This window comes from Stenella coeruleoalba, assembly GCF_951394435.1.
Source record: "Stenella coeruleoalba genome assembly, chromosome: 3".
Lineage (NCBI taxonomy): Eukaryota > Metazoa > Chordata > Mammalia > Artiodactyla > Delphinidae > Stenella > Stenella coeruleoalba.
Window position 1 is genome coordinate 171,717,139 of NC_137148.1, and position 25,326 is coordinate 171,742,464.

General features: G+C 60.3%; 1 protein-coding gene across 6 annotated transcripts; it reads left to right on the top strand.

Moving 5' to 3' along the window:
- Nucleotides 1-1,717: 1,717 nt before the first annotated feature.
- NCLN (nicalin) lies at nt 1,718-21,372 on the top strand. Of its 6 annotated transcripts, XR_013827679.1 has the most exons (16): nt 1,718-2,199; nt 7,395-7,585; nt 7,707-7,851; nt 9,490-9,584; nt 10,411-10,491; nt 11,882-11,985; nt 12,998-13,086; nt 13,169-13,308; nt 13,551-13,729; nt 14,571-14,658; nt 14,733-14,771; nt 14,855-15,018; nt 15,911-15,964; nt 16,059-16,137; nt 19,107-19,247; nt 21,280-21,372. XR_013827679.1 is itself a non-coding variant. In XM_079917498.1 (15 exons), exons 1-15 carry the CDS (start codon nt 2,016-2,018, stop codon nt 16,305-16,307), a joined length of 1,689 nt encoding a protein of 562 aa, XP_079773624.1. In that variant the 5' UTR covers nt 1,718-2,015; the 3' UTR covers nt 16,308-17,811. The 6 variants fall into 6 exon arrangements, 5 of the variants coding, with proteins under 5 accessions (XP_079773624.1, XP_079773625.1, XP_079773623.1 ...); XM_079917498.1 differs by lacking the exons at nt 19,107-19,247; nt 21,280-21,372 and adding an exon at nt 16,251-17,811; XM_079917499.1 differs by lacking the exons at nt 19,107-19,247; nt 21,280-21,372 and adding an exon at nt 16,251-17,811 and having other exon boundaries at nt 14,858-15,018.
- Nucleotides 21,373-25,326: the final 3,954 nt, after the last annotated feature.

The following is a 25,326-nucleotide window of genomic DNA, read 5'->3' on the forward strand; positions in this document are numbered from 1 at the left end:
CTCAGAATGAATGTTCCATTTCATTCTTCGGGCTGCCCCAAGGTTTCATCTCCACAAAGCAGGATTAGTTGAACCTCCCCATTTTACAGACAGAAAAAAAAGGCTCAGGAGAGGAGGCGGAATGGGCAGCCCTAAAGTCCAAGCCTCGTTATCTGAGCCAAGTTTAGGCCCCTTTCTTGCTTTATCTCTAGGTGAGTGTGCATGTCTTGCCTGTTCATAGCCTGGCCTGGAAGAGTGGGGGTAGATGGAGAAGCAGGTAATAAACATTTGCTGATGAAGACCATGTGGGCCAGAATTTCTCAGTCTTTTCCCTGTCCTGCCAAGCCACTCCTGACTCCTCATGCCTAGGACCTGCCTGGGGATGGCTGGAAGCAAGGGACACAGCTGGAAGGGAGGGGCTGGTGTGTTGGTGTTTTCATGACTCATTCATTCATTCACTCAACAACTGTGTGTCAGGCTCTATTCTGGGCAATGGGGTTGCAGCTATAAACAACCTGGTACTTGCCCGCGGAAAGGTCACAATTTGCTGGGGGTGGCAAACGTCAAACTGAGAAATGTCCAACATCATTTCAGTAAGGAACTAGCCATGCAGAAAGTGGGAGGGGGCCCGCGAGTGTTTTGCAGGAACAGTGGATGCGGCAGCTCTGAGGCTGCACGAGCTTGGTGCGTTCTCATAATACCAACACTTATTGAGCGCTTCACGTATGCCTCATCCTTTCTAAGTGCATTCACGTGGATTATCTTATTGAATCCTCACACACCCCTGGGGAGCCGGGAAAGAGTGTTTGATTATTTATCATCATATTTGGCAGCTGAGGAAATGGAGGCTCAGAGAGGTGAAGCGACTTGCCCAAGGTCACACAGCTGGGAAGTGGAGGAGCTGGGACTTGAACTCATGCTGTTAATCAACACAACTGCCACCTTTCACTTGGGACCGAAGGGAGTCCCACTTCCCTAGGCAACGGTATCAGAACCTGTGGGCTAGGGCCATGTGCTCTGCACCTTCTGGCCTCAGTCTTCCCATCTGTACAAGGGGGTGTGAGTTACTGATGCCCCTTAAGGCCACTGGCCCAGAGAGAATTGGGTTCTCAGGGGGTCCAGATTAGAAAATACAAATTTAAGGCACCCAGTAAAATTTGAATTTCTGATGAACGAATATTATTTTTTTTACTGAGTATGTCCCAAATATAAATACGCCTAAGTATAAATATATCACCAACCCCGCACAACACCAAGCTGCAGACTACAAGTCCCATAATCCATTGCGACATCCCTTTAGGAACCTTCTGTCATGATTTCTTGATACTTCTTTCATTCTTTTATCCAAAAATTATATAAACCACCCACTGTGTGCCAGGCCTTGTGTTAAGCTCTGAGGAATACATCAGTGCACAAAGCAGACACAAGTCTTTGCCCTCATGGTGTTAACATCTATATTTCTTGGGAGTTTTAAGTGATTTTTTTTCCGAACTTCTGCCAGGAAGACTTCAGCTCCCATGACCCCTTGTGCTTGTTCAATGAGACTACAATTCCCAGGAGACCTAGCGCATCAGGCCGGCCCCTCTCTTCCTTATTCCCAACTTTCCTCCGGGTCGCAAGGTCACGTCCTGCACAACCCCCTTCCCCCCTCCACCTTCTATCACAGCAAAGACAGGGCCTCAGTAAGTTCCGCCGATTATATATATATTTTTAAGTCTCCGTATTTTCTGACTTGGGGTTTATGTGAAACCTTAGTCAAACGGTCCACCACAGCTTCTTTTCTCGGGGAGTAACGGAATAGGCCTACAACTCCCAGGTGGCTCAGCGCGCGCCGGTCGGACTACAACTCCCAGCAGGCAGCGCGGCGGGCGGGCGGCCCTCGGCGGTGCCCGCAGGACCCCGGAGCGGGCGCGGGCTGCCCGGCGCGGCGCCCGCAGGACCCCGGCATCTACTCATGCCTAGGTGAGTTCGCGTGAGCCGCCGCTGCCGCCGTCCCGTCCCCGCCGCCGCCCCGCGCGGCCCCGCCGCCGGCCAGGATGCTGGAGGAAGCAGGAGAGGTGCTGGAGAACATGCTGAAGGCGTCCTGCCTGCCGCTCGGCTTCATCGTCTTCCTGCCCGCCGTGCTGCTGCTCGTGGCGCCGCCGCTGCCCGCCGCTGACGCGGCGCACGAGTTCACCGTGTACCGCATGCAGCAGTACGACCTGCAGGGACAGCCCTACGGTGCGTGGACCCGGGCCCCTGGCCTCCCCCCGGGGCCGGGCTTTCCCCATGGGCTCCTGACCTCCCCCACTTTTGCCTCCCCGCAACAGACCTTCCGCTCAGCCTCTCCCGTCTCCGGGGCTCCGGCCTATGCCGGCCAGGATGCCCCCTCCCTCGGTTCGGTCTCTGCTCCCCGGGCCCCAGGACCTGCCTGTCCCACCTGTCCAGCAGGAGTCCAGCCCGCAGACCTCACTTGGGCCGCCAGACACTTACCCAGATCCCAGGCAAGTCCGAGCCTGGATACCTGGACCGACGCTAGGCCCCCAGCTCTCTCTGCCCCAGGGACCCGCTGCGCTGGCTGCCACAGCACCCCGGCCCCGTCCCCGACAAGGGCTACATGCTCCAGAACGCAGAGCTTCCTCCCGCCTTCAGGCCAAGCTGTCCCTGCTCCTTTTCTCCTGGGTCCTCTCTCTCTGATTCCCAGCTGGAACAGAGCCCCAACCTTGGGTCTTCTTCACTTGGAGTGGAGCCTCTCAGCGCGGTTCTGCCAGGCCGAGCTGGCCACCCTTGCACAGCTCCTGGCACCCCGGTGTGTTTTGTCCAGTGTCTGCATTCTGACCCCCTTTAGGGCTCAAGAAGCTCTGATCACTGACCCCAACCTGGCTCCGTGTCAAGGCCCATCTCTCCCCAGGCTCTGCTCCCTGGTCCCAACTCATGAGCCAGGTTCCTCAGAATTCCTTAGCTAATCTTTCAGTCCCCTGCTTTTGGGCTCCTGGAATGCCTTGCACCCTATTTCTTGCTCCCCCCTTAGGTGCATACCCACCCCTCAGCTTCCTGGAACAACACCGGCCCACCCTGGCTCCTTCTTTCCAGGATTTCAGGTCCCCGCGGCTGGATCCTGCCCAGCTCCTGTTCCCCGGCCCTGCTCCCTCATCTGTCAAAGTTCTGACCCCAGTGCCCAAGTCATTCTGAATTTCCCTCTCTTTTCCCAGCCTTGCTGTATCTGGTGTTCCAGAACCTTCTGGCCTCTGGTTTCTCTTCCAGCCTCTGGTTTCTCTTCCAGCCCGGTGCCTTAGGCCCCCACAAGTCAAGGTCCGCCCTCCCCAGTTCCCCTGGTCCCCTCATGTCTGAGCTCTGGTTCTCTTGGATTAGCGTCTCTTGTTGGGACATCAGGCCTAGCCTGAGCCCCCTGGATCCCCTGCCACTGCCAGGCCCCTGGGGAGCCCCAGTGTCGGGAGATTCCCCTCAGATTCCTCATCACCCCAGAGTTATGTCGTTTCTGTTCAGTGCAGTGGTTGTCAACCCAGGGGTCGCTGAGTGATGCCATCGGGTTGTCATGACTGGGGAGCTCCTGGCATCGAGGGGGTAGGGCCAGGGGTGCTGCCCCACACCCCACAGCGCCTGGGACGGCCTCTCCCAGAGAATGACCTGGGCCAGATTGTCAGCAGTGCTGAGGGGGAGAACTTGGGGTTACAGTGATGTCTCTAGACCCCAGGCTCTCGACCGGTGGGGAGGAAGGCCAGGAGCCCCTAACGAGTGGGCAGTTTGTATGCGTTGTTGACATCCCCTTGGGGAGAGGGTTTCAGCCGGTGCTGTCGCAGGTGGTCTTTTGAGATGTGGCTCATGCAGTGGAAGAAGGGGATCTTCAGCACCTTTTGGTGGTTCATTGTAATAAGCTTGAATAGCCACGTGTGACTAGCGGCTGCCATTCTGGTCTAGCGGATCCTGCAGTCCAGGATCCTAGAACTCTCCAGGTCAACCCGGCAGTCCTTCCCGCACCCAGTCACTCCGCTGTCCCCTCTCGCACTGCACTCGGAGCCTTGCCGGGAGCTCTCCCAGCACACCCAGCTCCACTCCGGGACCCTTGGGCAGCTGTAATCCAGCAGCCTGGATGCCCGGGATTCCCCCACCGCCTGCTCAGCGCTGGCCTGCTTGCAGTTGTGGCCCCCTCTCCCCGTCCCAGACAGGTGCGCAGACCCGCTCCCTGACTGCATCATTCTCCTCACAGATCCTCGGGAACCTTCTCTCCTTTCTCCCTGCCCTCCTTCCCTCTTCCCTTCCTTTACCTGAGTTCTTTCCCCTGTTCCTGGATTCCTTCCCGTTCTTTTTTCTGACCCGGTGTCTCCCCCCACCCCACATGTCCTCCTTTCCGGCCCCCATCTTTGTTGCTCATGGTGAGAAACCCGGATGCTGAGTGGGCTCGGGGGTGAGCGGAGGGGCCTGGCAGGGCGCCCACCCGTCTCAGCTCGCACGTCTACACCTCCACCCAGATCACACCAGGCAGCGTCCCCCATTGGCAGGGATGTGAGGTCCCCACTGCTGCCTGGGGAGATACTGACGGGATAGTTCGGGAAGGCCCGGTGGTGCAGAGGGAGTTCCGGCTCCTCCCCGGTTGCGGAGCCTCTGAGGGCTGGTCTGCTGGGTCACTGCTGATTGCAGCGTCCCCAGCATCACGCACGCCCTTGGCTCCTGCCTTCTGGTGTAACCCTTGCTCTGGGCCTCCTTTCCCAACTTCCTGTTCGCTCCTGTTGAGAAACAGGCGGGCAGGGTGCCGGGAAGGGGAGGCGTGTGCTCTTTGAGCTGGGGTGTGACCCCCACCCCGCCCCGCGAATGGACTCTGGCCTTTCTGGGCTGGGCCGCTCGCGCCCATCCCACTTGGTCCCCTCAGAAACAGCCCTGGGAGGTGGGGATGTGGGCACCCACACCGGGCACGGGGACGGGCTCTCCGCCCCTTGCTGGTCGGTGGCTTCGCGCTACAAAGGACCAGTGCAACCCGCAAGGAGAGAGGACTGGCCCTGGGCCCTCGGTAGAGAAGTCTGTGATCTCTGTCCAGGTGTGGTCCCATTGTGGGAACCAGCGACTTCCGTCCAGGTGTCCAGCGGCTGCCCAGACGCAGGGGTGACCGAGGCTGCGCTGGCTTCAGCCTCATGCCAGCAAAGACGGTCTCTGCTCTTGGGGCGCTCAGCCTCTGGGGGCACTTAGGGGGCTGGTGTCCACTTGATTCCGCTCTCACCCCCTCCTTCCCATCCCCTGGGAAGCCGGTCTCTGTAGGCTCCACAGGCGGTCCTCTGTGTCCCCACCCCGAGGTGACAGGTGACATCCGAGCCGACTCTGGGAGGCTGCGGGCTCCTGGGAGGCTGCGGCTGGACACGTGGGACATGGGGGAGGGGCCCGTCCGGCATTCCCAGAGCTTCAGGGGCCCCTGAAGGTTTTTGCCGCTCTCCCCCGCCAGGCCCTCCCAGGCTCCCACGTTGCCCTAAAGCAGAGGAAAGGCCCCGGGAGGGTGGGGTGGGGAGAGGCACACAGCCCCCAGCCTGGGGCGTACAGCCCAGCTTGGCTCCTCGGTCACAGACCCCGCCCCTGAGACAGCCCTGCCCTTTCCCACCTGGGGCGCTGTCCTTTCTGTGTTCTGCTGGGCCCCTCCCGCGGACCAGCCCTCAGGATGAGCTGTAGGAAGCCACCCTTCTCCCGACGGCACATTCTTGGGAAGCAGAGGTGGGGACCTCGCTCCCGGCCCTGAGCCTGAGTCCGTCTGGGCACAGGTGTCGCCTTGCCCGGCAGGCTTGACCTCCAGGCAGCACGCTCTGCTCCCTGGGGGAAGCAGACCTGTTTCTCTGCGTTGTGATTTTGACGCTCACTGTGTGGGTCTCCAGCTGGAGGCCCTAAGGGCCGTGTCTGGCCCCCGTGTGCAGTAGGGTTTGTTTGCTTGTTTTGTGCACGCTGGGTCAGCCTGGGCTCGCTGTGTGCCGTTGTCACCTGGGTGCTGGTGGCCCTGGCAGCTGGGGGCCTGCCTGAGCCCCCTTTCCCATCAGTCCAGGGATGGCCCCGAGGGCCCGCCGCTGCATGCCGTGCACCTGTGGGTGCTGGCGCCCCCTCCTCGTTCCGCTGAAATGTCCACGCAGCTTCCCGCCGCCTTTCTCCAGTAGAGCTCTCAGGACAGCAGTGCTCTGTGTCTGAGGGGACCTGCTGCCCTTAGGAAAGCGCCCTGCAGTCCTGGCTGTAGCCTACTTCTGCTCAGGCGGGGAGGGGGCAGCTGCCTGGAAAAGCTTGTGAGCGGGGAGGGGTCCAAGCCGGAAGCAGCCTCTCCCTCCCTCCCTGATTCTTTGGCCCTTTCTTGAGCTCCCAGATGAGAGAAACACGGGTGGTCCTGCCTGCAGGGCACACCAGGCCACGTCTGGCATCATCTGTGGTTACCCTGACTAGGGGGCTCCTGGCATCGAGGGGGCGGGGCCAGGGAGGCTGCTCTACACCCCACAGCACCCAGGACGGCCCAGGGGGAACAGTGCAGCCCTGACTGGAAGAAGATGGACAAACCCTGGTGTTTCCCTTCCTGAGGGGCTTCGGGGAGACCGGGCGTTGGTTCGTTCCATGTCCTGAGCCTGCTGGGCTGGGAGTCGCCAGGCGATGCTGGGTTTGCGCTGTGGTGAACGAGGTCCCTACCCCTGGAACCCCCAAGCTAGTTAGGGGAGTAGATAGCAAGGGCCCTGGGGACATGGACAAGGCCGTGTTAGAGCTGTGAGGGGAGGGGACCCTGGTCTGGGGAGGGTGGGACGGGGGCCACTGATCAGGTCAGCCAGGGCAGGGTTTGGGTTTTCCTCAGGTCATTGGCAACTGTGGGGGGCAGTCCTGTAGCCTGGGGGCTCCCTTTGCTGGGGACTAGACCCTGGAGTGGGTGCTGGGCTCTGTGCTGGGGGTCTCCTGACACCCTGGGCAGGGCGTGAGGCACCTGTGGGGCCCTGCGTCCCGGGAGCCACGGGGAACCTAGGGGAGGAGGGCTGGGGGAGCAGGACCGACTGGGTTCCAATCCCGGGGCTCCTGCTGACGGTCCTGCCTTCCGGGTGGGTGGCTTGGGGGGGTTACTGGCTGCCTCTGTGGGCTGGGGTGGGGGCATCCGCCCCTGAGCTGCCGCAGGGACATGGGGCAGGGATGGGGCACAGCAGCCAGCCTGGCAGGCAGCCCGCACATCTTCGCGGGGCAGCTGGGTGGGCAGGGACCACGTCACTTCATGAGGGATGACTGTGGCCGAGGTGCAGTGGCGGGGGGAGGGTGCCAGAGCAGTGGGTCCAGCCCTGGTTTAGGAATGTAGGGGTAGGGGGGTTGGTCCAAGGAGAAGGGTCTTCGTTTTCGTTGAGTTCTCGGAAGGCCCCGCGAGCCGAGGGTTGGGGTGGGTGCGGCTCCGGTGGGTGGGCGGCCAGCTGAGGGACCACTCCCTGCAGGCACGCGGAACGCGGTGCTTAACACGGAGGCGCGCACCATCGACGCGGACGTGCTGAGCCGGCGCTGTGTGCTCATGCGGCTGCTGGACTTCTCCTATGAGCGCTACCAGCGCGCCCTACGCCAGTCGGCCGGTGCCGTGGTCATCATCCTGCCACGGGCCATGGCTGCGGTGCCGCAGGACGTCATCCGGGTGAGGCCCGCCCCGCCCCACCGGCTCCGGCTCCATCCAGTCCAGTCCCCGGTGCCCGCCCTCCAGGGGCAGCCCCGGGCCCCCCTGCCGGAAGCCGCCTGAACATTTGTCTCTCCCGCAGCAATTCATGGAGATCGAGCCCGAGATGCTGGCCATGGAGACCATCGTGCCCGTGTACTTCGCCGTGGAGGACGACGCCCTGCTGTCCATCTACGAGCAGACGCAGGCTGCGTCCACCTCCCAGGGCTCCGCCTCAGCCGCCGAAGGTGAGCTCGGGGTGGGGATGTGCAGAGAGGGGCCCCGCTGTGCAGTTTCCAGGACCCCCTCTCCCGGGCTGGGGGATGCTGCGGTGAGCTTGGCAGTCGGGAGCTCTGCTGTTTGACCGGTCCGGGGGCCATGGGGGAGAGTGAGCTAGCAAAAGTGGTCAAAGAGTTGAGCCAAAAGGATCCAATCGCTGGTGTAGGAAAAGGAAGCTGGTGAGAGTGGGCAAGGCAGGCAGGTTGTCCACACAGTGGACTCACCCAGCTCCTTGGGGAAACAGTTTGTGGGTATGTGTTTAAGCTGTAAAGGAAGGGTCATTCCTCCTGGCCAGATTATTAGCTGCGTGGATGCTAGACTGGGGGGTGGCAGACTGTGGCCCTCGGCCGCCTGTTTGTGCAAATAAAGTTTTATCGGCACACAGCCAGTGTTTCACGCGGCTTATGGGCTTTCACACTGCAGTAGCAGAGTTCAGTGGCTGTGACAGACTGGCCCACAGAGCTGAAAATTTCGACTCTAGCAGTTTACAGCGAAGGTTTGCCAAACCCTCGTCTGGATTAAAGTCCGGACAGTGGCCTTCTCCATTGTGGCAGCACAAGAGTGAGTTTTTGGAAAGATCTTAATTTCTAGTTAGAGCGGAGGGGAGGGGGAGGAGGAGGAGTCAGCTGCCTGGTGGAATATTACGCAGCCGTTAAGAAACGGCATCGGGTGTGAGAAAGTGCTTATTTTACATTGGTTGTGGAAAAAACAGAATATAAGATCATAGATCAGGATCACAACACTTTCTTAGGCGTAGCTTGTTTGTTTTGGAATAACGCTAGGGTTTATAAGAAGTTGCGGACATACTCCGGTTCCTGAGAGGCACCCTCCCAGCTCCCCCAGTGATGACACCTCTCATGGCCATCACGATTGTGATTTGTGTCATTGTCGTCGTTGTTTTTCGGCCGCACCGCACGGCTTGCAGGATCTTACTTCCCCGACCAGGGATTGAACCCCGGGCCCTTGGCAGTGAAAGCGCGGAGTCCTACCCACTGGACCGCCAGGGAATTCCCACTGTTGTATTTTTAAATGTGTAAAGAACGGAAGGGCTTGAGACAGGGTGAGCTCATGGGCGTTTTAGGGCAGTCGCTGCCCCAGGTGAAAAAGTGGCAGGCGCAGTGGACCACTGGCTTACGTGGAGCGAGGTGGGCACCACCTCACCTAGGCTCAGGACAGAACGGAACTTTCCTTCTTATGAAACTTTGAGTTCTCACGCCATTTTCGCTTTCGGAGCTGGGCTGGAGGGTCCTGAGCCATGTGATGGGAAACTCCTGTTTTGGGGTCACTGCTGAAGTGATCCTTGGGAAGCTGGGTCAGAGGTCGTGCACGCGCCATCGTGATTTAGGAATGGTCCTGCAGGGCGAGGGCGCGTACGCACTCCTCACCGGCCTCAGTGGTGTCCGGGTGACTGTTTCACCGGCTCTTATACTGGACACCCAGCTTCTTTCCCGTGTCCAGTTACCACGTTGTGTTCTAGTCTGTGTGGTCAATTCTGCTTTTGCTCAGACTGAACCCCTGGAGTCTGGGGTGCTGGGGTGGTGAGCATGCCGGCTCTGGTCCGGGAAGCCCCCCCGGCTCAGGCCAACCCTCCCCGCCCCTGTCCTCAGTGCTGCTGCACACCGCCACTGCCAACGGCTTCCAGATGGTCACTAGCGGGGTCCAGAGCAAGGCCGTGAGCGACTGGCTCATCACCAGCGTGGAGGTGGGTGCCCGGCGTGCCTCACTGCCCGTCCCCACTAGAGGGAGCCTCTGACCGGGAAATCGGGTCAGGTGGCCGCCCGCCCGCCCTATGGAGAGATGGGCCTCCAGCCACACACCCTGCCTTGCCTCCTCCCCCAACCCCTGCCCCACCGAGAGCCCCCTCCCCGAGTGGCCGGCCCTTCCCCTAACAGTAACATCGCGGGAGCTCGGCCGAGCAGGCGGAGAGCAGAGCTTTGGGCAGCAATTAAAGCCTAATCTCCCACCGGGAGGGTGGGTGTATGCAGGCATCCAGGCCAGAGCAAGGTCCAAGTCCTCCCCCTCGCCTCTCGCCACCAGGGTCAGCTCCACGGGCCGCCCATGGGGTTGTCTCGCTGCACCCGCCCCCCCCCAAAAAAAAGCCTCTGGCGGTTTTGTTCCCTTCCCCCCACAAGGAGGCCGCAGCTGAGGCCTTGCAGAGCTGCCCTCTGTCCAGAGAGTAAGGGGCGTGGGGCCTCAGCACATGCTGCCCCCGGCTCAGCCCGTGGGCCCTGCTCCTGACAGGATGACTTTCCCGACTGTTCCCTGCTGGACTTGACCGGGGGCTGGTTTACGCAGGAGGACCGGCCAGGGTGCCGGACCCCGACCCCCCGAGCTCTTCCTGCGCTGTCAGGACCTTGCCATGCCTGCCGTCAGCAGGGCTCGGCCTTTGAAGGGTGGGCCTGGTTTCCCGCGGCCACCCGCCCGCCCCCGTGTCCACAGTGTAGCCGGCAAAGCCGAGAACACTGCCGCCGGGTGGGGGGCGGCCACGGCCTCGGGCCGGCTGCCCCTTCATGCCTGTGCCTCTGCAGGGGCGGCTGACCGGGCTGGGCGGAGAGGACCTGCCCACCATCGTCATCGTGGCCCACTACGACGCCTTCGGGGTGGCCCCGGTACGTCTGTGCCCTCAGGGCCCCGTGAACACCCTGTGGGGCCGGTGTCATCGTGAAGCTTCACTCCCCCAAACGAGACGTGACAGCAGAGGGAGGGGCGCTCCCCGGGGAGGCCCACGAGACCCAGCCCGGGCTTCTCACTGGGGGCCGGTCATGCAGGCACCTCGGCCCGGCATGGCTGAGACCCCAGACCCAAGAGGAGAGCAGGTGCCTGTGCGGACCCCATGTCTGCACAGGCAGTGTTGGGACAGGGGGCCCCCGAAGTCCGGTTCCCGGCACCCCTGAGGGCTGACCTGGCCAGCGTCCCTCCAGGCTGCAGGCCACCCGGGGCTGTGCCCTCAGAGCCCCCGGCACTTTGGGGTGGGAGGTTCCTGCTGGAGAACCAACAGCCGGCTGAACCGGACAGTGGGTGCTGGGAGGGCCTGCAGCCGGGCGTGCGCCCCTGACCGCGCCTTGCGGGCCGCCTCCCCTGGGAGGCCAAGGCTGTCCTTGAGGACGCTGGGGCCCAGAGGCCGGCCCTGGACAGTCGGCTCACAGCCACTGTCTCACCCTTTTCATCATCCACCCCCACGGAGCCTTTTTAGACACCTGTGTCCTCGTTTTCCCTTTCTTGTGAAATTTTCTTAAATTTTTGAGATGTGATTCCCATAACATAAAATCCATCCTTTTGAAGCACGCAATTCAGAGATTTTTAGTGAATTCACAAAATTTGTGTAGACATCACCGCTTTCTGCTTCCAGAGTGTTCCATCTCCCCAAAAGAAGCCCCGTCCCTATGAAGTCACCCCACCCCTCCCCCAGCCCCTGACAGCCAGGAACCCACTCTCGGTGTCTGTGGATCGGCCTGTCCTGGACGTTTTCCCTCAGTGGGGTCACAGCCTGTGTGTCCTTCTGTGTCTGGCTTCCCTCACTGAGCACCCTGTGGGCCCCTCCCTGTGAACTTGAACGGCGTCGTGTGTCAGTTGGTGCACTGTGACTGTGGGAGGGTCCCAAGCCATGCAAACAACCCAGTTTTTTTCTCTCCAAGAACCAGTCGTTCCCCGTGGGGAATGTCGCCTTAGAGCGCAGGACTCAGACGCCGGGCCGGGGCGGGGGCGGTGGTGGTGGTGGTGTTCACAGCGCGGGGGGGCAGAAGGCCGGAGGTCCAGCTGGAGGGAGCTCCCAGGGCAGATGCCCAGGCTGGACGGAGGCTGCGCACGGGGCTTCCCACGTGCGTGGGGGCCGGGCGGCACCCAGGGGCCGTCGGTCTCAGGTTTGGGCCGCGCAGGGCAGGTGAGCCCAGCTGCGCTGGAGATGTGGACCGGGGGCGAGATGCGGAGGGGGGTTGGGGGGGTGCGAGGCGCCACATGTGGACGTGGGGTGACCTCGGCCTCCTCTCTGCACACCCGCAGTGGCTGTCGCACGGCGCGGACTCCAATGGAAGTGGCATCTCTGTGCTGCTGGAGCTCACCCGTCTCTTCTCCAGGCTCTATACCTACAAGCGCACCCACGCCGCGTAAGTGATGGGGGCAGGGCGGTTCCGACCCTGGAATCACAGCGTCAGGTCGTGGGGCCCAACTCCTCCCGGGTGCACCCCTGGGAATCCTCCCCAGGAGGTTGGGCTGCCCTCGCTCCTGGAAGAGCCGGGGACACTCCAACGGCAAGAAGCAGAAATACCTGCGAGCCGGTCGCTCACGCTGGCGTCTCCCCGTTGCGGCCCCGGGCACAGCTGGTCACCGGTGTGGGCGCTCGTCCTTATGCCATGCTGCCCTGGGACGGCAGGGGCCCAGTGATGAGCGAGTCTCCCTGAGCTGCCAGGCCTGGCCCCACGCATGCAGGTGCCCTGAGCAGCAGGAGTGCTTACGTCCTGGGCAGGGAGGGGAGGTTGAGATCAGGGTGCCAGCAGGACCGCGCCTCCTCCTGAAACTCCAGGGGAGGATCCTTCCTGCTGCTGCCGGGTTCCAGCAGTGATGGATTCCTCGGTCCCAGCTTTACGTGGCCTTCTCTTCCTCCAGGTGTCTCCTCTCTTCTATAAGGATCGCCGTGGCCACGGCGGGATGGATGGGGCTGGGGGGGGTGGCGCGGGGACATGGTCCTTCACGACACCCCTGGCTTCAGTCCTTCTCGAGGGACGGGGTGCTGAATCACCTGTCACTTTTTATTTCCTGGTTGGTCCACCCAGTCTCTCCTGGTTTCGAGAGTTCAGAGAGGCCCCTGAAGCAATGCTTCTCGCCAGAGGGGCAACAGAGCTGTGCTTCTCACCTGGAGCCCCCTGGGGACACTGGGCCATGTCTGAGGACATTGTGATCATCATGACTCGGGGACTCCTGGCATCCATTGGGTGGGGGCCAGGGATGCTGCTGCATACCCCACAGCACCCAGGACGCCCCGATGTCAGCAGTGCCAGGATAGGGAGGCCCAGCCCTGAAGGCTGGTTGGATTTCATACTTGGGGGGGGAACCACTTCCTCCTTGTCGGGGACCTGGACTCCCACGTGTCAACGCTGGCGCCCCACTGCTTCCCGCTAGGTACAACCTCCTGTTCTTTGCGTCTGGAGGAGGAAAGTTCAACTACCAGGGCACCAAGCGCTGGTTAGAAGACAATCTGGACCACACAGGTGAGCGGCCCCAGCGGCCAGGGTGGGGTCTGGGCCGCCGGTACTCCCCCCACCTCCACCCACCAGCCCTCACTGCACTCAGATTCCAGCCTGCTCCAGGACAACGTGGCCTTTGTCCTCTGCCTGGACACCCTGGGCCGGGGGGACAGCCTGCACCTGCATGTGTCCAAGCCGCCCAGGGAGGGGACGCTACAGCACTCCTTCCTGCGGGAGCTCGAGACGGTAGGTGCCCCGCCGGAGGCAAGGCTGGGACATGGGAGCTTTGTGCACCCTGGGGCCTCGGGTGAGCCTCAGGTGGGTTTTCCGGGGAGGGGGGCAGGTGGGCTTCTCCCTGGGTTCCAGAAGCAGGAGGTTCGGGGAGGGACTTGGGACCCGCCAGACGCGAGGGACCACCGCCACAGAGACAGGCGGGGTTGGGGCACAGCCCGCGGGCACCGGGCAGAGCCTGACAGTGCCCCTCGCAGGTGGCCGCCCACCAGTTCCCTGAGGTGCGGTTCTCCATGGTGCACAAGAAGATCAACCTGGCGGAGGACATCCTGGCCTGGGAGCATGAGCGCTTCGCCATCCGCCGGCTGCCTGCCTTCACCCTGTCCCATCTGGAGAGCCACCGTGACGGCCAGCGCAGCAGCATCATGGACGTGCGGTGAGCACCGCCATCGGAGCAGGCATGGGCCGGGGCATCCACTGGTCCTGGGGCATCCGGCAGGCTTCCTGGAGGAGGTGGCGCTAGAACTGGGGCACGAGCCAGGAGAAGGGTGTGGCTCGGTGGAGGGAAGACTTGGGGCGGGGGAGGCAGGGTACCTCCCGGGGCAGCCCCACACCCCACGCCCACGCTCACTCAGGTCGGGATGTGTTGCCTCTGAGGCTCCTCTTCTACAGTCCTGTGTTGCTGGCAGCCCTTGGTGTCCCTGGGCTTGTGGCCGTGCCACCGTCCCCGCCTCCGTGGTCACGTGGCCTCTCCCTTGTGCCTGTGACCAAATTCCCCTCCTTACAGGGACACCAGCCGTGGGACTTCAGGCCCCCCTACTCCAGTGCAATCACATCTTAGCTAATAACGTCTGCGGAGATCCTACTTCCAAATCGGGTCCCATTCCCAGGTTCCGGGTGGGCGTGAATTTGGGGGACACTGTTGCCCCCGCTACAGGGCGTTACAGCAACTCCACCCTCAGCAGCCCGTGGAGGTGTGGGTGTCCTGACCTCCCCCAAGGTCCAGAGGAGGAGATAGGCCCGGGGCCGCCAGTCACTGAGGCAGACGCGTGTCCACGGGGCGCAGGCTCAGCCCGCGCGCCCTGGGTGCAGGGCAGCCCCGTCGGGGGTGGGCCCGTCCCAGAGAGGAGCCTGCAGTGTGGGGGGCGCCCGTCTGCTGGGAGGGCCGTCACCCTGCTTGTCTTTATCGTTATCAGGTATATGCTCGCTCTTGGTTTTTGGCGATTATGAACGATGCCAATTCCTGATACATGTGTTTTTAAAACTTGCCCTCGAAGGTCCCGGGTTGACTCCAAAACTCTGACCCGAAACACGAGGCTGATCGCCGAGGCCCTGACCCGTGTCATCTACAACCTGACAGAGAAGGTGAGCCCCCGCCTGCAGGCCCCCCACCCGCCCGGCCGCTCTGGACTCAGCCCCATGCTCTCCTCTCTCTGCAGGGGACGCCCCCGGACATGCCAGTCTTCACGGAGCAGATGGTAACGTGCGGGTGGGCAGGCGGGCAGGCGGGGGGGCCGGTGGGGTGGGGCAGGGTCCCGTGAGCACGGTCGCTTCCCCGCAGCAGATCCAGCGGGAACAGCTGGACTCGGTGATGGACTGGCTGACCGCCCAGCCGCGGGCCGCCCAGCTGGTGGGCAAGGACGGCACGTTCCTCAGCACGCTGCAGCACCACCTCGGCCACTACCTGAAGGAGGTCAGGCCGCACCACGTCAAGGCCGACAAGCGGTGAGGCCGGGCGCCGCCCCGCCAGCCAGCGGGTGGGCTCTTCTGGGGCCTTCCCCCAGGGCCAGATGGAGCAGACAGAAACACTGGACGAAAAATAAAGCGATAAGTGAGAAGTGCAGGTGCCCCGTTAAACGAGTTCCAGGTGAACCACAATTGTCTCAGTGTGAGTATAGCCCCCGCAGTGTCTGGGACATACCTACACTGAAAGCCCGTTTCTTCTGTATCTGCAGTCCTCGTAGAACTGAAGCCCTGTGTTGTATGTGGCAGCCCTATACTCCCAGCTGCTCTTCGTGGACCTTTTGTGTTCTGGGCCTCGGGTGACTCATACCCCAGGTCCCCTCCTGCCCTCGGGATGCTCCTCCCCACTGCAGGCCTCCTGACTTTTGTCTTCTTTCTGTTCAGGGCTCCCATGCTCCCTGGTTGGACTGAACAAGGACTGGGGAGGGGTGTCTGGGGGATCCATAGGCAGGAGACACCCCCCCGGAAAGCTTGGTGCCCCTCGCTGGCTCTCCACCTTCCTCCCAACTCCTGGTGCTCCAGGGAGAGCAAGCTCTTGAATAGAAGAAGAAACTGAGGCTCAGAGTGGACCCACGGCTGTGGAGCTGGGGGCCTCCAATTCCTAGGCTGTGGTCGTTCTCCCTCTATAGAAAGACTTCCCAGACCAGATAATTTCCACAGTAACCACACTTTGTTTTAGAGAGTATACCCCAGAAAGCAACAGGAAAGACATTAGTTGAGAATAAAGCACGGTCCTTCCCCAGGAGGGACAGTGGCAGCCTTGTGCAGGCACACACCTGGGGTGCCCCCTTCCCCCGCCACGTTCCTAGGCTGGTGGGACCTCCGGTGGCCCTGCTATCAGGGTGAGCCTGCTGAGAAAGCGCTCTCTCACCAGGGACCCTGAGTTTGTCTTCTATGACCAGCTGAAGCAGGTGATGAACGCCTACAGGTGAGCGCCCTGGGTCACTGTCCAGGGGACTGGGTCCTCGGGACAGCTGGGGAGCAGCCCGCTGACCCACCCCGCCGCCCCCTCCCCTCCCCAGGGTCAAGCCGGCCATTTTCGACCTGCTTCTGGCTGTCTGCATCGGCGCCTACCTCGGGATGGCCTACACGGCGGTCCAGGTGAGCAGGGGACTGGGGAATGCCAGGCCTTTCAGGAGACCCCTTGGGCGGCCCGAGGGCCTTCCTGTTGGCGGGGTCGCCTGACCTCACTGGAGCCCTCCCGCTGCCCCCAGCACTTCGACCTCCTGTACAAAACAGTTCAGAGACTGCTGAAGGCCAAGACGCAGTGACGTGGCTGCTGGGCGCCGGCAGGAGGGCAGGTCCTTGCCCCGCGGCCTCGGCGGCTGTAACCCTGAATTACAGAGCTGTTCTGTGTTGCTCTTGAGGATTTGGGGGCTTCTTTCTCTTGTTTATCCTTTGAGCTCCCTCGGAGGAGCGCTGGTGGAGGTCTGTCTGGTCTGGGGCCTGGCCGCGGACTCGGGGACAGACGTGTGGATGAGCCCCTGCCCTGGAGTCGGCCCCGTGGCCCTCGGGGCGCGTAAGCCACGCCAGGAAAGAGGAACTGTGCCCAGCTCAGCCTCGGCCTCACCCCCGCCCATGATGCTGACCGTGGACCTGGTGGTCGCAGGCCAACAGGGTCAGGGCCAGGCCACCCCCGTGCTGGCTCTGCGTCTGACCTCGAGGCTGTCCCCACCCCCTCCGTCGACCCGGGTACTCCCTTCCCTCCCGTCTGGAGAGGATGGCACTGCCTCTGGGTCCCCAGGTTCTGGCTGCCCCCTCGCAGCCTTGTGCCCTCACCCAGCTGGCCCTGGGACACGACTCCCCTGAGCCCCCTTGGGCGGCTGGCGCCTTGAACACCTGGCAGCCTCCCCAGGGGCCCTTGCGCTGCTCACCCTGCTTCGCGCTGCCTCTGCCCCTCCTGCCCCTGCCCCGGACTCTTGGGGCTCCGCGCTCAGCCTGTCCCCCTGCGGAGCTCCCGGCGTGGGGGGAGGCCCCTCTGCCCCTTTCCCTGGGCCTTGGTTTCCTCATATGCAAGGAGGAGGATGCTTTCGGGGGGAGTGGGCACCCCCCCATCCCAGGAGGAGACGTGACCATGGGAGCAGCTCTTCCTGCGACCATGAGGGGGTGGGTCTGGGCCTGAGCCCCACAAACCAGGTGCCTGGTGGGGCCTGAGCTGCTCGGAAGGGGTGGAGGGGGCAGGGCTGGGACTGACCTCAGGGAGACCCAGATTCATTAGCAATACAGTCAGTTAAGTGTTGAGTGCTGGGGGGCCAGGGTCCAGGAGAGGGGACTCCAGGGGCCTCCTGGCCACCATGGAGGGCTCGCCTGCCTTCCAGTTCTGAGGGGCCTGGAGGGGCTGGGGACTGGCTCGCTCCCAAAGCCTCCCGACGCTCACTGGAGGGAACGGGCTCCTGGGGGCTCCTGGCTCGGCTGGACCGTCCTGTCAGGCCTGGGAGGGGCAGGCGTGGAGGCTGCAGGTCCTCTGTCTCATCCCACCCTCTCCCTGCCCGGTGGCCCATCTCCCCCAAAGACTGTTTACCGAGTGCCCCGCCACCTCTGGGGCGGGTATGGGCCCGGCCCCGCCTGGCCCATCCTATCCTTCCCCACATGTGAGTGTGTGAGCCGTGGACGAGCTGTGGTTGCCGCGTGAACGTCCTTCCTCCCCAGGGCGCATGGTCAGGATCGCTGACCAGTTGGAGTCAGGATGCTTGTGGGACGCGGCCGGACGATCAGAAATAAAGCCATAATGAATGACAGCCTTGCGTGTCCTGTCTTGTCGGGGGCTGGGGCCTCAGGGTTCAGTCCTGCCCACCTGAAAGTGGTTTGCGTTTCCCCGGGGGGTGGGGGGGGCCTGGTGCCCGTATGGAGAGCAGGGTCAGCATCCCTCCTGCCCCCAGCTGAGACTGCTACCACTCCCCACTGCAGAATGGGGTAAAAACCAGTTCAGAGCTGATGGGACAGCGGGCCATGTTCCTTTCCTGCGGTGGCTGTCCACGAACTCAGTGTCTCAAAACAGGGATTTGTCGTGTCCCAGCTCTGGATGCTGTGAGGGCGAGGATCCCAGGTCTGTCCCGGCTTCTGGTCTCTGTGTCGTGTGGCCGTCTTTTCTGTCTTCTCTCTTAAGGATGCGTCTTTGGGTTTAGGGCCCATCCTACTCCGGCAGGACTGCATGCCAGCTAATCACATCTGCAAAGGCCCTATTTCTCCATAAGACCATAAGTCTGAAGTTCTGCGTGGACGTGACATTTGGAGGGACACCATTCAACCTGATGCAGGGTGCAATGGCTGTGTGAAGGCCACGCCCACTGGTCAGGCGCCGCCCCCACCCCCCGCCCCGCCCCCGCCCCGCCACCCAGCCGCAGACCAGGCTACGGGGAGGCCCTGGCTTGGCTGTGGTGCCCCGTGCAGCTCAACGCAGGGGTTCCGGCGTCAGGTTCTCTGCTCTGGCCTGGGAGCTCCCGAGGGTCTGCCTTGAACAAAACCTTGCCCTCAGGAGCTTGGGTTCTGGGGGTGGGGTAGGATACACAGTACAGAGACGTATGCTGCGGGGACATGAAGCCACAGGCGACGGAGTTAGTGAGGGGGGTGCAATTTGGACGAGGCATCGGGGGAGCCAAGGGAGGGGGTTGTGGGATCCTTTATCCCAGGGAGGTGGGACCCTGGGGGGCTGTGGGCAGAGGAGGGGGCGGGGCCTGACTCAGGTGCTCACAGGCGCCCTCTGCTGGCGGCTGCGGGGGGACAGACAGGGGAGGGCGCCAGGCGCCGAGGACTGTGCTTGTCCAGGTGGGGGCACAGGAGGGGAGGAGTGGGCTGGGTTCCCCGAACCCAGAGGAGGGGCTAGGAGGGTGCTCCTGGGACCGTGTGGGCCAGACCGCAGGGGGTTGCTCAAGTTGCCTTAGTGACGCCCATAGGGTCAGGGTCACAGCTGCCTCTCCTCAGACCCCACTCTCCTCCCCCCACTCTCCTCCCCGCCACCGCCCCCCACTGTCCTGAGGCTGGAAGGTGGCTCTGGCCCCAGCACGGACTCATGTAAAACTCCCCACGTCTCAGGGGCAAAGCCAGTCCCTCATCTCCTCATTTCAACACAGGTTGATATTTCTTCCTCGTCTTCCACAAAACTGTTCCATTGACTGTAGCCAAGAAAAGGAAAATTGCAACAACACCGGCCCGGCAGACAGAGATGGCCACCATCTACATGCTGGAGCCTTATCCTGTCCTCACACCCCCAGGTACGTGGATGTGTGTACACGTATGTACCCGAAACCTCGTTCTGGAATTGAGGTTCATGTATAAAAATGGTTTAAGTGTTTCTGTCCATAGGCACAGTGGACAGGCACCCATGAAGCCATCCCACATGGAGGGCGTGGTGTGTGCATCGTCCCAAACGCCCCCGGCTCCCCTTACACCCCCTCCCTCCGCCCTCCTCCTCCCCAGGCACCCGCTAGTCTGGTCACTACAGATCAGTCTTGTTCGACTGGTGTCAACCAGTATTTCCCCACCTCCCCGCCACATGCCAGGTACCGTGCGGGGGCCCGCAGACGCAGCCACCAAACGGAGCCCGTGGGGCTCGCGGTCGGCTGGGAAAGACGGATAAATAAAAATAATGCCCTTGGGCTTCCCTGGTGGCGCAGTGGTTGAGAGTCCGCCTGCCGATGCAGGGGACGTGGGTTCGTGCCCCGGTCCGGGAGGATCCCACATGCCGCGAAGCGGCTGAGCCCGTGAGCCGTGGCCGCTGGGCCTGCGCGTCCGGAGCCTGTGCTCCGCAGCGGAAGAGGCCACAATAGTGAGAGGCCTGCGTACCACAAAAAAAAAAAAATAATAATAATAATGCCCGGTGGACATGAGGGGGCTCTTGAGTGAAATCGGGATGACAGGACGGTGGTCCAGGCAGAGGGCACAGCCCGTGCAAAGGCCCTGGGGCAGTACCATGCCCGGCGTGTTGCAGGAACAGCAAAGAGGAAGCCCGTGTGTATGCAGCAGAGTGAGGGAGGGGGGGAGAGGGAGGAGGGGAGGGCAGGGAGGCCCCCAGGACGTTGGTGGGCGTTTGCATTCTGCTCTCAGTGTGATGGGGAGCTGTAGGGAGGGGTGGGCTGAGGAGAGGAGAGATGTGGAGAGGTCACTGGCTCCCAGGGGACAGTTACGAAGATGACCACATTCCTTGGGCTCCCTCAGTGCCCATGAGCATCACCCGAGGTCCCCATCAACCCTGGGCGGCAGCAAACGATTTGGGCAAAGGTGTCCTCCAGTGAGGGCATTGCACCCCCCACGGGGACCCCCAGAGGGTCACATCCAGTGGCTTTGATCTCTTCCCAGGGGTCTTTGTTTTAAGGCTGTAAAACAGGAAGAGCGTCCCATGAAACCACCTCGGTCCCTCCCGCTTCTGCACAGAGGCATCGTCCACTGTCTGTAACTTTGTCATTCTTTTAAAAACGTTTACGTGCACATTTACGGATCCAGGGACAATATTCAGCATTGCTTGGTGTGTGGCCTACACATCTTATATGGGTGGCATTGTGCCGTCCCTCTCTTGCCTTAACTCTTGTTTTGGCATCTCCCACTTACACCCCACACCCCTTTTCCCTGCTGTGTAGTATTCTACCCTCAGAAGACACCACAACTTACCAGCCCGGCACCCTGCTGGTGGACATACCATCGCAAGCCTTCATAGGTGCCTCTTGGGAGGGAGCGTGTTTAACCAGAGGTCAGAGAACTGTAGCTCGTGGCTGCGTCCGGCCCGCTCCCTGTCTTTGTAAATAAAGCTTTATTGGCACACGGCCACACCCACCAGACTGTGTATGGTCCATGGTTACTTTCTCACCAGGGACCCACCAACCCCAAGTGCTTACCTTTACGGCTCTTTCCAGGAAAATCTGCGGCCCCCAATCTGCCCTCTGGTTTTTCTCCTTTCTCATCGTGGGAAAACTTTGGCCGCTACCAGAGCAGGGTGGCTCTGTGGTCCTTTTGCAGGGGACATACATCCTTGGCTTCTTTCAACATTTCAGTCTCAGTTCTGAGAGTTACTGCTGATTTTAATCGCCGTTTGACCTGCAGCAGGTCCAGAGGAAATCAAGCCGGGGTGGGGGGAAAGGGGGCGGGTGGGCCATTGCAGGAACCGTGAATGAAGTGAGGGTCATTCCTGAGCACAGTGTGATGTAGTGTCTGCGGGGCATCTCACCGGAGAGTCACTGTTTCCCCCTTTGTGATGAATAAGCAATTTGCAGGGAGATCCTTCAGTCTCTGCAAATACCACTCCTCCTCCAGGTCACCCCACGGTGTCAGCAGCGCCCACTGACGATTCCTGCCCGAAACCAGGACCCTGGTGCCCAACGGGGACCCTCCTTCCATCCCTCCTAAAGGTACAGGTCAGGCTCACATACCTGCTTTTATGTCCAGTTTACAGAGAACAAAAGGGAAATCCAGGCAAGGTGAAGCATCTTGCCTTGAGGTCGCGTGGCAAAAGGGCACAGCTGGCGTTCAGACAGGTTTTTTTAATTAAAAAAAAAAGCCTTATTGAGATATATTGACATACCATAAAATTTACCCTTTTAAAGTGTATAGTTCAGTGGGTTTTAGTACATGCACAGAGACGTGCATCCGTCACCTCTATCTAATTCCAGAACATTCCATCACCCCAAAAGGCAACCCCGTCCCCATGAGCAGTCACTCCCATCCCCGCCCCCAGCCGCTGGCAACCACGAAGCCACCCTCTGCCTCTGTGGATTTGCTTGCTCTGGACGCCTCACAGAAACGGAATCCTACAATATAGAAACCCACGCGGTTTTGATGGCAAGGGCCTGGATCACACTGAGGCTGGCTCATTCAGAAACGGGAATTTATTCTTGTCTTTCTCACTCTAACTTGGGGGGAAATAAAACCCCTGACGACTCTGGCGTTCAGCATGGTGTGCACCCAGCCCCTCTTGTTCCCAAGCTCAAATTCCCAGGGCAAGAAGCCCTGTGGGGCAGGTGTCCACTCCCGTGGCGAGAGGGTGGGGGGAAGGGGCCACGGCCCCTGGGCGGCCACGGCCGGATCTCTATTCCTGTTTTCAGCCCCTCCTTCCTTCCTTCCCCTTCTCCAGGCTTTCTCAGGGTTGGCCAAGCTGTGCTTCAGACCTCCCCCTCCCCGACCCCGTCCTGTCCAGGGAGTGGGGTTTGCTGAAAGAGGGAACAGGGAGGGGTTGGTCCAATGAGGAATCATTTCCCATCCCTGAAGCCAAATAGTGGGGACCGGGGAGGATCCAGGGTCCCTGCAAGAAAGTGGATGGGCAGCTCCTTCCCAAGCGAGGGAAGGCAGTGGAGTTGGAGGCACCGAGAACTGGAGAGCTCTGGCTGCTTTATGTCCTTAGATGTGTGAAGGCGGCAGGCATCTGGGGCAGGTGGGGACTGCGGTGTAGTGTTTCTGGGGGACGCATCCTGAGCCCCTAGGCCCTTGTAGGATGGGCCTAGGGCTTCAACCCCCTGGAATGTGCCAGAAGAGCTGTACACAGCCTGGGCAGTGAGGGTTTTCGAGGCATGGAGGGGGCAGAGCCAAAGGGCACCAGGGTCAAAGGGGACGGGGTGCGGCTGACCATCACCCAGGAAGACACTCAGGCTGGCTGTGCAGAGACCACTGAAGGGAAGGGGCCACCGGCACAGGGCAGCTCCAGGCTGGGCCCCTCGCCCCACTTGCTGACTCTGTCCCGCTGGCTGACCTTTCCGCCGCCACCAATAACCCTCAAGCAGAGAGGGACAAGGCAGGGACTCAGAAAGGACATTTCCCTTCGTGGGCTCAGCCTTCTTCACACCCACACCCTATGAAATGAGAGTCTTGCTAGTAAAAGTCAAGACGGGAACGCAGTGGATGTCTCCTCATAACTTTGCTGCCCTTACCTGGACGCAGAGTCCCAGGCCGCACTTCAGACCCACAGGATGGGGATCTGCATTCCTGGCAGGATGCCCAGGTGGTCTCGTGCACACTCTGCCCCCTGACTCCAACCTGGCCCCTCTGCTGAGGTAAGCACCTTACCTGTCCACATCAGCAGTTCTCACCTGGGGCAGTTCTGCCCCCAGGGGACCCTGGGCCGTGTCTGGGGACGTCTGTGGTGGCCACGACTGGGGGTGCTCCTGGCACCGAGTGGGTGGGGCAAGTATGCTGCTCAGCCACCCACAGAGAATGACCTGATCCCAAATGTAGACAGTTTTCCTTTAAGACAAATTTATTTAAGTTTGGGTAATTATTTTGAGAAACCCTATTCTGGGAGATGAACACTAAGCAAGTGCAAAGGTCCTGGGGCAGGTTTTTGACGACAGATCCAGAGAGCCAGGCAACTTGCCAGAAACCTCCCAGCCCCGGATCCCCCAACAGGCTCTGTTCCCACCCTCATTGCCTTTTAAGTAACAGCCCAAACCGTGGGCCTCCTGCCATGATGCCAATGTGACAAGGTTTCCTCTGGCTGATAATAAATCAGAGAGTCGGCCTCGAGGGCTTCAGATGCTTTCAAGCGCACAGCCTCAGTTTTCTCTGCCATGACCTTTTCCCTGATACGGCTGAGGTGTGTCAGGGAATAAACTCCAGGGATGAGTATTGTTCAGGATGTGGGATGCTGAATTTAAGTTCCCGGAGGTCAGACTCAAGCTAGACTGGGCTGTTCCCCTCAGTGGAAGAAAGAGGCTGAGAAAAATGCCTCTTTGACTCACAGGAGAGCTGGTGGGGTTTTATTTTTATTCTTTTAAATGACTCTCCCGGCACATCAGAGGGCCACAGGGCTTCAAGCATCCTGTCTCCATGGAGACAGAGCCTGTCTCCAGCCTGGCTCCACAAGCCCAGCCTGGGGCTGAGCCGAGAACCAGGGGCTGGGCAGGGCCAAGGGGTGGAATGTTCTAAGAGGACTCTGGACCCCTCACCCGGGCTCTGCTCCTCCCCCAGTCCTGACGTCCTGCTCCTGTCTGGGGGTGGGCAGGTGGCTTCTGGTAACAGTCATGATAATAGCCATTTATTGAATGATAAAGATGTCCCAGGCGCTATGCTGAGGCTCACCTGTTAGCTCACTGAATCCATGCCAGGGGCTTCACCCACTTAATCTCACTTGGCAAATAAGGAAATGGAAGCTTGGCTGTGTAAAGCATGGGAAAGATGGTGTGGGATCACGGGAAGCGTGTGGGTTCTGGAGTCCAGCTGGCTGGGTTCAAATCCCAGTACTCTCACTGTGTGACTTTGCCCAAGTGACTTGACCTCTCTGGGCCTGTTTCCCCCTCTGTAAAGTGGGTATGGGAACAATACTTACCTCTTATGTTTGCTATGAGGGTGAGTGTGCCTGGGGAGCAAAGTTTAAGGGGGGGGGTGCCAAAAAACATCATCAAGATAAAGATTATTTTAATGCACTTTTTCTTTTCTTTTTATTTGAAGATCTGGGTTGTGTTATTTATTTATTTTTATAAATTTATTTATTTTATTTATTTATTTTTGGCTGCGTTGGGTCTTCATTGCTGCGCGCGGACTTTCTCTAGTTGCAGCGAGCGGGGGCTACTCTTTGTTGCAGTGCGCAGGCTTTTCATTGCGGTGGCTTCTCTTGTTGCAGAGCATGGTCTCTAGGCGCGCGGGCTTCAGTAGTTGTGGTGCACGGGCTTAGTTGCTCCGCGGCATGTGGGATCTTCCCAGACCAGGGCTCAAACCCGTGTCCCCTGCATTGGCAGGTGGATTCCTAACCACTGCACCACCAGGGCAGTCCAATGCAATAATTGAAAAAAACCTAAAAATAATGCTGAAAAAATCCGTGGTGAACAAAATGTCAACATTTTAAATAGAATCAGAATTACTGAGGTTTCCTTTGGCTCAGTATGGCACTGTTACTGATCCTGTTTTTATTTTAAAATAAAAACAAAGAAAATAAATTTAAAATGAAGTCCTTGTTGGTAGACTGCCCCCAGTGGCTGTGTGGTGCTCTTTCTCTTACAGCCACTGATCCCTGTTTCTCCAATCCTGCCTCAGGGCCTTTGCACTTGCTGCTTCATTCTCATCTTTGCTTGAAGGCCATCCTCTCTAAGTCTTCCCTGAATTTGCCTCCTAAAGCCGTCCCTCCACTTCTGTTTCCTCCATTGCATTGATGACAGTGTAAAATATCTGGTTTATTTGTCTGTACCCACCCCAGGCATTTGCTGTGTGGATCAAATGAGTTCATACATGTCAAGCACTTAGCACAGAGCCTGGCGCCTGGAAAGAGCTATGTGGCTTATCAATAAACAAGTAAGTATATAGCAAATTAGAATTAAATTAATTAAATTAAAATGAGTATAAATGCTATGGAGGAAAAAGGAAGCCTGAGAAAGGAAG

Excerpts from the sequence above, each read along its gene's own strand:
- NCLN (XM_079917495.1), top strand. The coding sequence starts at position 2,016 with ATGCTGGAGGAAGCAGGAGAGGTGCTGGAGAACATGCTGAAGGCGTCC. Across the intron at positions 14,659-14,732 it reads TCTACAACCTGACAGAGAAG|GGGACGCCCCCGGACATGCC; the intron begins GTGAGCCCCCGC and ends CTCTCTCTGCAG. Across the intron at positions 15,965-16,058 it reads CAGGTGATGAACGCCTACAG|GGTCAAGCCGGCCATTTTCG; the intron begins GTGAGCGCCCTG and ends TCCCCTCCCCAG.